This window comes from Caretta caretta, chromosome 22 (genome assembly GCF_965140235.1).
Source record: "Caretta caretta isolate rCarCar2 chromosome 22, rCarCar1.hap1, whole genome shotgun sequence".
Lineage (NCBI taxonomy): Eukaryota > Metazoa > Chordata > Testudines > Cheloniidae > Caretta > Caretta caretta.
In genome coordinates this window covers 23,847,679-23,860,063 of record NC_134227.1, presented here as the reverse complement: position 1 = coordinate 23,860,063, position 12,385 = coordinate 23,847,679, and the positions used below count along the sequence as shown (strand labels likewise).

General features: G+C 46.9%; 2 protein-coding genes across 5 annotated transcripts in view; one reads left to right on the top strand and one right to left on the bottom strand.

Annotated features, from left to right (window-relative positions):
* The window catches only part of BCL9L (BCL9 like), a 170,723-nt gene that overhangs the window by 11,990 nt on the left and 146,348 nt on the right, over positions 1–12,385 (top strand). The gene's annotated exons all lie outside the window — the stretch shown is intronic.
* Positions 1,799–8,633, bottom strand: FOXR1 (forkhead box R1). The gene is given in 7 exon segments (XM_048827164.2): positions 1,799–1,878; positions 1,881–1,943; positions 4,096–4,328; positions 4,874–5,139; positions 5,632–5,849; positions 6,409–6,519; positions 8,185–8,633. Coding segments are annotated over 7 exon segments (1,092 nt in total). The 5' UTR covers positions 8,306–8,633.

The following is a 12,385-nucleotide window of genomic DNA, read 5'->3' as shown; positions in this document are numbered from 1 at the left end:
TTGTCAGATTATACAAGAAGAGGATTAAGCCTACCATAGAACTGCTTCTGTTGGAAAGGGAATTCATCTGTGGGGCACTAGGAAGTGCAAGTGTCTTAGTTGCATGGGAGGCCTTGCTCCTGATGCCTTGCTCCTGATGCCTTAAACCTCTCTAAAAGACAGGCTCTGTGCAGTACCCCTCCCTACCTCTCACACCAAATTTTTTATATATAGATTAAATCACACTTTAAGGTTCCATTTACAACTCACTGACTCCAAATTTTAGCATGTTACAGATAGCATCTGATGTTAGCCTAACCCTATTAGTAGGTATTACAGGTAAACAACCTAGACACCTGTTGGACTCTGAACAATTTATTAAAATACCTTATAAATGAAGTAGTCAAATAAGTGACCAGTTTTCTCTAGTTTAAGTGGCTGCTGTCTGATTAAAAAAATGGTTCTTGCTGTGTTACTTTAACAACTGAGATCAAACTAAGCCAGTCTTGTCATCTTGTTTGGTTTCTGCCTTTAATGCAGGCATTTAGCACCAACTGTTTCTAGGCAGTGCCAGTATGTAGACTGGATATATTGCAGAGGGCTAGGGTTTTATGATCCATTCTGCCTGTGTTAGAGGAAGCAGCAGTTGTGATGTTAAATAAGACAAAAGCTGCTGTATTGACAATGTAAAGAATCAGAGCTGCCAGAGGGGTTTAGTTTAAAAAAACAAATGTTTTTACTGCTTTATAATGAAGGCCTGAGTGTGTGTTTGGTTTTTTTAGCTTTAGAAATACCAGGAATGGAATGTCTGGTTCCATTCTGGCTCCCTGATTAAAGTAAAGGTGTGTGGCAGGCAATCTGTGTTAGAGCAATCATCTTGTGGATTGGGGGAGAGACTTTAACAAAGACCTCATTTCTCCCCAGCATTCAGTAGGCTTTAGTATTACATAACTAAACAAGTAAGCTCCCTTTCCCCTCAATTGCTACAGCTTTTTTGCTCATGTCACATCATTGGTTCCCTGTCTGAGATACGATCTATGTTTAAATAACAGAATTCAGCCTCTCTTGTCAAGAGGCAGGAGAACAATAACACAGTTTTCACCTTATCTCCTCCCACCCCATTTAGGGTCATTTTTGTGTCTCCTAGCACTAGGATTGAAAAGAAGTTTTGGTGTGGTCTTGTTTTGTGTGCATATTTAAAAAAAAAAAAAAGACTCTGGGGCTAGTCAGCTGGAACTTCAGCAAAATAAAATGACAATGTCTTTGGGATCTTTAAGTGGCTGCAGTGGAATGTCTGAACTCTGCTCTAGCTCTTACTGTCTGCTTCATGTTTCATGGTGTTTGGGATTTTTTTAATAGTTCAACTGCCCTTAGTGCTTTTTACCTTTAGCATACTTTACACAACATTAAGTGCAGAATGAGAATAAGGAATTTAAAAGATAGACTTTACCCCAGTCTTCTTGTACAGGGGAAAGAACATTTTGCACAGAAGCAGCTGAGAAATTGCTGTTAGAGTAAAAGCCCTGAGATTCCCAAGATTATGCTAAAGCTTCCTGTAATCTTCCCTCAAACATAACCAACTCTGACCAGCGGCAGCGAGTGGATCATGGACAGGATAGCCACTCAAACTGCTGAAAGGGGGAAAACATAGAAGTCAAGAGGACCAGATTTTCCTACTACCCCATACTCTCTAGTGAAAATCCTTTAGCTGAGGCTCCCTCTTAAAGTATTTGAGAGACAAAGCCTGCCCAGACCAAGCCATTGTGGGGGGGGAGGCAGCAGGTCTGACCCAGCTCTTTCTGATTAGAGGTCTGAGTTCCTAGAGTTTCCATTCACATCTAGGGCTCCCTTCTGAGATTGCTTGGAAGCTGACTGTAGTAACTCAGGAGGAAATAAGCTGCTTGGGAACCACATGGTCCTTATCTCGGGGGCAGCAGGGATCAGAGACTGAACAAAGATTGCATCTGTTCTGCAACAAGAGAGAAAGAAGGTGGTTTGATGGCTGAGCCTGGGCCATGAACCAGGTTCTGGCTCTGCAGCATAAGAGGGTTAAGCAGCATTCCACCACCATTGCTATCTGTGTCCTGATCTCAGGATCACTCAGCCACCAATGAGAGCTTGTCCCAACAATTTAATACTTCCATTCTGATTTTCATTGGCCAAGTGTGTTATTTAGTATCAGGTAGAGGATAGATTTCTTAAGCAGCCAGGAGAATAACCCTGCTCATAGTTGAATCTCTCAAGTACTTATCTTTTTTTCAAATGTGCCTCTAGGCTCCTAAGCTTGTCCCCCCACAGCCATGTGTAGATCTTAGGCATCCACATTAAAATTGGCTGGCCAGAGCTATAAGGATAGCACCACTTAATACCATCTGGGTCTCTTAGTCTAAGGCATGGGAATGGTCCCTGGCACTGTTCTGCAGGGATTCCTTTCACTGGCCTAGGCACCTGCAGTCCTGGTCTCCAAAGTGCAACCCCACTCCATCATCCTCAGCAACCAGTAACACCCTCAGCAGCTTGTGAAGTACCTCATTCAGTGCTGGAAATAACTCAGCTATGAGCTTACTAATCTTTCCATGAACGAAGTTTCAAGGGCGGGGAGAGAGAGAGGAATAATTTTCAGAGAGGAGTGACCAGGAGCATTTCTATAATTCAAAAGGGAAAAAATCTTACCCCTCTTCTCCTCTGGCCTAGGTTACAGCTAAATGAGGCACAGAGCCACCCATACTTGTAAGGGCTCCACCCTAGAAGATCCATCATCTTCAGTCATCCAGTCTAGCCCTCTGTATTTTCTCCTTCTCCTGGTCTGTCCACACATATACTCAGGGGTGAGCTGGAGCCGGTTCACAACGGTTCGCTAGAACCGGTTGTTAAATTTAGAAGCCCTTATAGAACCGGTTGTTCCATGAGGGACAACCGGTTCTAAAAGGGCTTCTAAATTTAACCGGCCCAAAGTGGCACCTTAGGCACCAACTCCACGGGTGCTCCAGGGTTGGAGCACCCAAGGGGAAAATTTGGTGGGTACAGAGCACCCACCGGCAGCTCCCCGCCCCACTCACCAGCCCCAGCTCACCTCTGCTCCGCCTCCTCCCCTGAACGTGCCACCCCACTCTGCTTCTCCGCCCCCCCACCCAGGCTTCCCGTGAATCAGCTGTTTGCACGGGAAGCCGGGGCAGGCTGAGAAGCAAGCGGCAGCTTCCCGCTCAGGCCCAGGGAGGCTGAGGTGAGCTTGAGCGGTGGGGGGAGGGGCGCAAGGAGGGCTGCCCGTGCCGCAGCAGGTAACCCAGCGGGGGGGGGGGGGGGAGGGAGCGTGCAGGGGAACTGCTCCCCACCCCAGCTCACCTCCGCCACCCTCTGGCTGAGCAGGAAGCTGCGGCCTGCTTCTCAGCCCTCCCCGGCTTCCCGCCAAACAGCTGATTTGCGGGAAGGGGGGCGCAGAGAAGCAGAGCGGGGCTGTGCATTCAGGGGAGGAGGCGGAGCGGAGGTGATCTGGGCCCGGACAGGGAGCTGCCGGTGGGTGCTCTGCACCCACCAATTTTCCCCGTGGGTGCTGCAGCCCCAGAATACCCAGGGAGTCGGCGCCTGAGGCACCACTTTTGATGTGATCAGTGGGGGAGCAGCTGCTCCCTCTGCTCCCCACCAGCTACGCTCCCCTGCCCCTAGGAGCCAGAGGGACCTGCCGGATGCTTCCTGGGAGCTGCCCCAGGTAAGCACCACCGGGACTCCCCACCTCGCCCCCTGGCAGGTGCCTCTGGCTCTTAGGGGCAGGGCACGGTGGGCACCCACTACGGTGGCCCACGAGACCCTCCTGCCCGGTTCTGGGGGCAGTCAGGGGACAGGGGAGGGGGTGGATGGGGCAGGGGTCCTGGGGGGGCGTCAAGGAACGCGGGGGAGTTGGATGGGGCAGGAGTCCCGGGGGGGGGGGGTGGGCAACGACCCCCTCGTGGGGTGAGGAGGGAACCCGTTAAGATTTTGGCAGCTCATCACTGCATATACTCCCTCTACAGCTCTCTTCTAGTGTAACCTCACAATAAAATCTTGGGAGAGCCTGCTTTCCAGCACCACTCGTCCTGGACTCCAAAGCCTCAGTGGGGGCTACTGCCTCTTGGTATGTACCTGGTTTGCTCAAGCTCTGGCTCACTAAGTTGAGGGCCTCCTCAGATAGAGCCCATACCTCTTCCTGGAACTTTCTGCAGCCTTCTGGTGTCAGCTTCCACAGGCGGGACTTGCGGTTGCCCTCGTTGCACACAAAGTGGGTGGTTTTTTCAAAGCTGCTACTGAAGCACAGATTGTGACGAATGGTGTTTTTCCAGCCATCTGGGGCTGTCTGGAAAAAGGGAAAGTGCTGCCTGCAGAGAGAGAGAGAGAGAGAGAGAGAAGAAGGGCACAGAGCTGGGTTTACAAGCCGGGCAAGCCCAGAGCACAGGATTGGCTACGCTAGTCACGAGGTCAATGTTTCTTGCCACAACCAGAGTGCACCTGATCATTTGTGGAACATATGTGGATATAAGAGGATGAGAGATTCCTCCCAAGCCCCTGTACCATTAGGTTACACCCTCAAACATTAGGTTTGGCTGGACCAATTGAACAGAGTACTGTTAAATAGCAACAGGCCAGAACTAAAACTCTAAGTCTGAATACTCCTGAACTTGGGCATTTAAATAAAAATCCATGTAGTCTCTAATGGGAACAGAAAGGAAGTGACTTGCCTAATGTCTCATGGTGAGTCAGTAGTAGAGCTGAGAATAGAACCATAGAACCCAGGAGTCCTGACTTCCAGTCACCTGCCCTAGCCATACTTCCTCCCTAGCAAAAGCTAGGACAATTTTGTACCCATGCCCCCTTTAAACTCCCCCTATCCCAGCATGGGGGGAGTTAGGAGGGCTGTGGGTACCGTGTGAATTGGTAGATTTGCTGCACAGTCAGGCTGCCTTCTGCACTGTTACGCAGGGCCAGGGTGATGAGGATGCAGTAATTAAGGGGGGGCCGGGGCCAGCCCCCTTTGAGTTTGGTGCTCGCCTGCAGGATGTACTTGAGCTTCTTGCTCTGAGATCTGGGGACCTTTGGTTTCCAGGGTGCCAGAGCAGCCTTAGATTTGGGAGTCTCCATTTTCTGAGAGAGTGAGATGTCCACCGATGAGACATCTTCATCCTCAGTGAACTAGGGAGAAAAAGAGGGGTGGAAGAGATGGGTTAGGCCTGCATGGAGTCAGTGAGTAGACATGATGTGTGGGAAGTTGCACATCAGTGGCCTGCATGTAATGAGTTTGGGCCTTAGTCCAGTTCCCAGTGGTGATGTGTACCCTTCACAAATGGGTACCAACTGATCCATTTCTATCTGTTTCAGCAGAAGGGTCATGTACTGAGTGGGTAATGGTAAATGAGCTCCTCCCCACATGACATGCCTGCGGTATATGCTGCTACCTGGGCTATTCCTGTTCTGTGGATAGGAAGGACTCCAGTTTCCAATCCAGCATCTTGTACCTTCTGCCAGCCATAATTTGGGCTGAATCTATGCATTCACTTCTGCTGCTCATAAAACAGGGCATGAGCAAGCTTAGTCCTATCTTGGGATGCATCAGTCACAGAGACCAAGCAACTCAAAGCATGTAATGCCTAGCACTGTCCACACAGCTTCCCCTCTGTCACATACCTTCTCTGCCTCACTGGATGACGACAGCAGATCCTCCTCAGAACAGTCAAGGTTGGAGCAATTCAAGGAAGGGTTTGGAGGAGAAAACCCTGGAGCAGCAGCTGCTGAGAATGCTGGGCTACTGGGTCCTGGCATGTCCACACTGGGACAGCTGGCAATGGGGCAAACCAGATTGGGGTTCATCCACATCCACAAATGAGGCTGCACATAAGATTCTGCTGAGAGAGAAGAAGCCAAATCACTCTAGTGACGCCATCTGAGGGCCTCTGCAACAGACAGGACTCCTGCCTCCTGGGAACAGGACTGTGCTAAGGCTAAATAGGATGTAGATCCAAAATCTCAGGGCTCTCATAACCCTAAGACTCCATGGTGTTTTACCACCCACCACCCCTGCATAGCATTTATCTCCATATGTCACAAGAAATGGATTTTTTTTCCCTCCTGTCCTGTGGCCCCTCACACCACCAGGCCGTGTCCCTTGCTCACCCTGGGAGTTTTAACCTCCCTTCCCCTGCGAGCAGCACCAGAGTTGCCTGCACTCTCACTACCCAGGAATCACCCTGAGCTACTGGTCTGGCAGCATCCAATGGAGGAAGGAGTACATAATACTCCCCTTAGTGCTGACCTAAACACCTCTGACCCTTGGAGAAGATCAGACCCAGATGTGCACTCTGTTGCTGTCCATCCCTCTGTAACAGGACAAATGAATGCTCCTTTACATACGCATCTGCTAATGGCATCCCTTTGCCCCAGGACAATACCCTGCTCATGGCTCACCAGGCCGTATGGATGGGAGGGTGTCGGATGGTTCCCTGGGGAGTGAGTTCCTGCGCACCTGTCGCTCACACTGCCACTTCAGCATGTGATGGTTCTGTTTTTCATCTGCAGCTGGTGGGAAATGGAAGATCAGAGACAATGTGGTGAATTGACAGCACTGACACCCATCTCCCTCCTCTTCTCCACCCCCTTTCTCTTCTGAGCATCAAGGCATTGAGACGCATCCTTAGTCTAATTTGGGTTGGGGAAAAAAGGCCCTTTTCTGCAGCATGATGGGTCACCTAGATTGGGCTACACCAGTTGCTCTCAACCTTTCCAGACTACTGTACCCCTTTCAGAAGTTTGATTTGCCTTGCGTACCCCCCAGGTTTCACCTTACTTAAGAATGACTTGCTTACAAAATCAGACACAAGAATAGAAAAGCGTCACAGTACACTGTTACTGAACAATTGCTTACTTTCTCATTTTTACCACATGATTGTAAATCAATTGGAATATGAACATTGTACTTAATTTCAGGGTATAGTATATAGAGCAGTATAAACAAGTTATTGTCCATATGAAATTTTAGTTTGTACTGACTTCACTAGTGTTTAAACCAAAACACCTGGTCAAAAAGGGACCCTCCCCAGCCCAGTGAAAATGAGTAAGTGAGGGTGGGGGAGAGTGAGCGAGTGACAGAGCAGAAGGGGAATGGAGTGAGCGGGGTGGGGTCTTGGAGAAGGGTTGGGGCAAGGGTATTCAGTTTTGTGCAATTAGAAAGTTTGGCAACCCTATAGCCTGTTGTAAAACTAGGGAAATAGCTAAATGAGTTGATGTACCCCCTGGAAGACCTCTGCATATTCCCAGAGGTACCCCTGGTTGAGACCCACTTGGCTACACCCATCAAAACCCTCATCCTGCAGTTGGACTCCTGCAGAATGGGGACCCATGTGGGCCTAAGGGTCAGTTTCCAGGCCTAGAGCCTAAGATTGTGACTATAAGGTTTTTAGGGAGATGCCAGTCCCAGCATTTCCCTAGCATGGTCCAGAGCCCTACAATCCATGTACTAAAGTATCATAAGAATTCTTTGAGACTGGCACATCACTGGAGAGATTCAGAATTAGACTGGCCAAAGCAGCAAATCATAGCAACAATGGTGGAGCTGGACATGAACTAGACATGACATACTAGAGATGTTCGGTTTCAGCTTTTTCTATTCATAGAGTCAAAGGCCAGAGGGGGCACTGTAATCATTTAATCTCACCTGCATAACTTAGGCCATTGAACTTCCCCCAAATTATTCCTGTTTAAACTAGATTATGTCTTTTAGCAAAACATTTTCTGTGATAGTTTCACAATGCTGAACTAGAATCATGAACAATCACATGTATCCAGCATTGGCATCTCCTCTAGCCCAGTCAGTGCTGCTACTTCTATCATATGCCAATATGTTTTCTGGAGTGCTCTCTGGAGATTTTTATTTCATTGAGCCAGTCTCGTCAGCTCTCTTTAGGATCCCCCCCAATGTCAGAGTACTTGTCAGTTATTTACAGTTTAATCTCCAGGTTCTCCTAAATTTGCATAATTTTGAAGTTCATAAAAGAGAAAATTCTAATTTAACAGCATTTAAATTCTTTGATAGCAAGACAATATATGATTTTTAATGAATTTCCAGGCTAGATCAGATTTCTATCTCCAGCCATCAGAGTGTCTTCTTTTCACCTGGAAGTTTCACAGCCAAGAACATACACATAACCAAACCATCCAGAACCCAAGACTCTCAGAACTCCTTACCTTGAGAAAACTGATCAGTGGTGGTGGTTAGCTTGAGCTCCTCCTCCATATCCCAGTCCTCAAGGCCACTTTTTAGATGCAGGTTTTCCCAAAATGTTTTGTTTTGAAAATTCAAATACATTTTCTTATAATCTGCAAAATAACCCACAACTGCTGCATACCCTGAATGTTGGAGGGAGAACACAGAGCAAGCCACAGAGAGTTAACCACTGCTAACTTTTAACTCTCCAATTCTGCTCCAAAAGATTTGATCTCACATTTTAAAAAAAAAAGAGAGAGCAAGAGCATAAGAGAGATTTGACCAGGTGAATTAAAGGGTGGCCTTTGATTCACTTTTAAATACCCATTAAAGACCTTTCTAGGGACTGGATGATTAGTATTAATGAAACAAGCAATCTATTTGAGAATAAAAGAGGTACCACCTGGTGGGCTTTTTTGTCTGTCCGTTTAACCTAAATTCTTGATAAGTGTTCAGCTCCTTAGTTAGGTTAGCAGAGCTTTATCCTAACATTTCTGGAAGAATAAGAGTAAAGGAATAGATTTGCAACCTTTCTGTAATACAGAATCATCCCTGGGTTTGTAGCCTTTATGGTCTGAGAAGCTCAAATACTTTTTGGAGGACATATAGGGACTTTGAGGTGAGTCAGCTCAGCAGACACAGAGAAGCTCTGCCTCTCCTCCTTTTTGGACAGTTTAATTTCTTCTCTCCTTTCCCCCACCTCTTGTTCTTTTTCATTCTCTTTTTCTCTTCAGTCCCAATTTCTTCTCTTTTTCCATTTCCCTCCCAGTCTCTTATTCTTAACCCAGCTCCTTCCCTTGCAACAACTTGCTACTCTGCTCCCCCTCTGCTTCTCTCCACAGCTCCAAGATAAACTCAACAGACTTACTTGTAACCTCATTTTGCTGCCAGCCCACCAGCAGATGGAGCACAGCTAGAGAATGAAACTGAGCAGGCTCTTGTCCTGTTCACTTTGCTGCTCTGCTCCATGCCTGAGCTAGGCAAGAGCTGTGGTACATGTCAATGTGTGGAAGATTCTCCTATTGGCCTCACTTTGCTACAAATTTCTTTCTAGATGAGCAGAGCAAGACATAAGCAGACTAAGCAATTACTTAGGGCCCCAAGCAGCTCAAAGGAGCCCCCTGTTAATTATGAGTATCTGTTGTGTGAGTAGGGGCAAAAATATTCCTGCTTAGGGGCCCCCAGTGAGCTAGCACCAGTACGGAATTGAGGAGGGTGAGAGAGGAATAATAATGCTTCGTATTTATACATACCTCTACATCTTCAAAGCTCTGCCCAAGAATTAAGGTTCAGATTCTCAAAAGTATTTAGGTACCTAATTCTAACTGAAATTCTGGAACTTTTGAGAATCTGTGCCTAATACACTAATTTCCTTCAGATCCTGTCATCACCGAGTGGGGTCACTACAGAGTGAGGGGAGTCTTTGTACGCTGTTTATTGTAAGGTTGCTCTTGGCATCTGCACCCTGTTTGCTGTTGTAGGGTTGCTCTTGGTCCTCCAGGGCAGCACTACAAGAGCAGGAGATGTAAAATTACAGTCTAGCTTCATTAGTGAAGAATTGCACAGACTCTGATTGGGCACATGGGGACCCTTTCTAGTGCCTCTTTGACATGGAGTTTGGATAATATTTTTTTAAAATCTCCCTAACTGGTCATGTGATGTGATGGTTCTGTGTGCCAGCAGAGGTCAATGGACAGAGGTGGGAACTGGTTTTGGTGGTTACATTGGAAATGTTGAAATGTTATTTGTTAGGAGGGATCAGCATAACCAAGTTATCAAGGGAGTCCCAGAAAGTAACAACATCGGCACAAAAGGTCCTGCTAAAGAAGACCCAGATGTGCTTATTGTGTATCTTTTCCAAACTGCCACCAAAAAGTGAAGGATACACTTGAAGCTTCATTCACTCCTTTTGTTCCTTGTAATCGTATCACATATACCTGGCTCTTCACCCAATCTGTGGTGTAAACTATGCAATTCAGATGTTCAACTTGGTTTAATTTAATCCTGCCCCCACCCACAGTGGCCTTGATGATCAGGAAGGGAGAGATTTATCTCACAGGTGAAGACCCAACAGGGGAAAGTCCAGCATGCAGTTAGTTTCCAGGCACACTACGCATGTTGATGGTGGTGTAAGCAATTTTCCTGACTCAAGGCTTGTCTACACTGGCACTTTACAGTGCTGTAACTTTCTCGCTCAGGGGTGCGAAAAAACAGCCACCAGAGTGCTGCAAGTTTCAGTGCTGTAAAGTGCCAGTGTAGACAGCAGCGCTGGGAGCTATTCCTCTTGTGGAGGAGATCGATTGATGTTTATAGTACCGGGAGACCTCTCTCCCAGCACTATGCCACGACTACACAAGCCACGTTAAAGCGCTGCCGTGGCGTGCCCTTAGTTACAGCTGCAGTTTGGAGGGAGGTTCACAGCCAGCCCACAGCTAAGTGATGGGACTAAATTGATTATTTGGGGCAATTTAAAAAAAAATGTGCCCTGATATTGGGACAGTCTCAGATTGAAAGCAAGTCTCCAACTAAACTTTTGTGAAGCACAACAGATACTCAGCTCATGTTCAGGCTTTCCTTTGTGGTGTAGGTTTGGGATGTGTTTTACAGGTATATACCATTTAAAGCAGGGTCCATAGGTCAAACACCCCTGTCATGTCTGTCAAGGCAACATGTTCTCCACCGGGGAGCACTGGAACCTTTTGAAACAAAATGCTGCAGCATGAGGCAGAAACCAAAGCAGACCAACTGAGGAGTTCTTTTAAGGAGAAACTTCACATTTTATTGACATATTGTCAACCTTGCAGGATAAAAGAAAGAGAAGCCCCTTGCAGAGGATGAAGTCTTTGGGTTATACAAAAATGATCTATTGATGACCAGGGGAGAGCATTTAAACAGAGAAAAAGATGGAGAAGAGGAAAAGCCCCAAGAAAACCCAATCTACAAACAGAGTCCACTCACATGCATGCCCAGAAAGGAGCAATGAAAGGCCTCCTGGCTCCTCCAGGACTCCATTATAAGAGCAGGAGATGTAACATTACAATTTAGCTTCCTATATGGGAGCCCATCACTAGGATCTGAGCATCATAAAGACAAAAGGCACCAACATAAACTAGGGCATGTAAATTAATAACAAGCCTTGAAGGCACTGGAGGGAACAGGCAGCTCCAAATCCCCCAGAAGTAAACTCAGAAGATCCACTCCATCCTGGATCCTGAACCAACAGGAACTTTAGCTTCTAGCACAACCACCTCCCCCACTTATCACGCTCAATGTGAGACTGTGGCAAGAATCCTTGTAGAATGGGAAATGAAAGAAGTGGGTGGGGCATCCATCATCACCAATCTCCTTGTGAGTGTTTTCCCCCCTGACTGCACATGATAGGTCTATGATCTTGGAAACTAAATGGATTCTGAGTTCTGAGACCAAGTGCACACCAGAATCCAAGCCAGTTCACTGTGGCTACACTGGCATCTGGCAGTGAGAGGATTCCCTTAATCTGCTAGGAATAAAGTAGAGGAGATCTTGAACATGTGGGGAAGGTGAGGAGAAAGTAGATACAGCCCATGGCATCTACATTTCATTGTTATGCTCAATAAGATGAGGACAGAACACATGTTCTTCAGGAAGTGAATGATACAAGGGAAATCCCATACATCCTGTGGCTTCAGGCACCACAAGGGTTAACTTTGGGAGTTGCAGAGGATGAATAACATTTAGAACTAGGAATTAAACTGCCTATAGCCGGCACACTAGATCAAACCTATCTGGCCTGGAGTCCTGGCCAGTGACAATAGCTTCAGAGGAAAGAATTCCCCTTAATGTGTCTGACAACGGAGAAGCTAGATATCATGCAGTGCTATCCAATGATGTCTGGGAAGAGGGAATTTTTTTTACATCCTAGCTGGTTAGAATGTCATGCCTGGAAGTGCATGGACTGATTACTCTTGTAGCTTTGGTAGCAAATATAACATGAAGCAAATTAAACTGGCGTCTCGGACAGGGCGCGGGAAAAGTTCAGGAGGAGCAAAGCCATGAATTAAACTGAGGTTACCATATTAAAGTGACCTGCAAGGAGGGAGGGGGAAGAAAAGTGGATTTGTGCCCTTGGTTTTGATTCTTTAAGATTCATAAAGTAGGCATGAAAATTTTTAGGGTTTTGATTTTTAATTCTGCTTGGTTTCA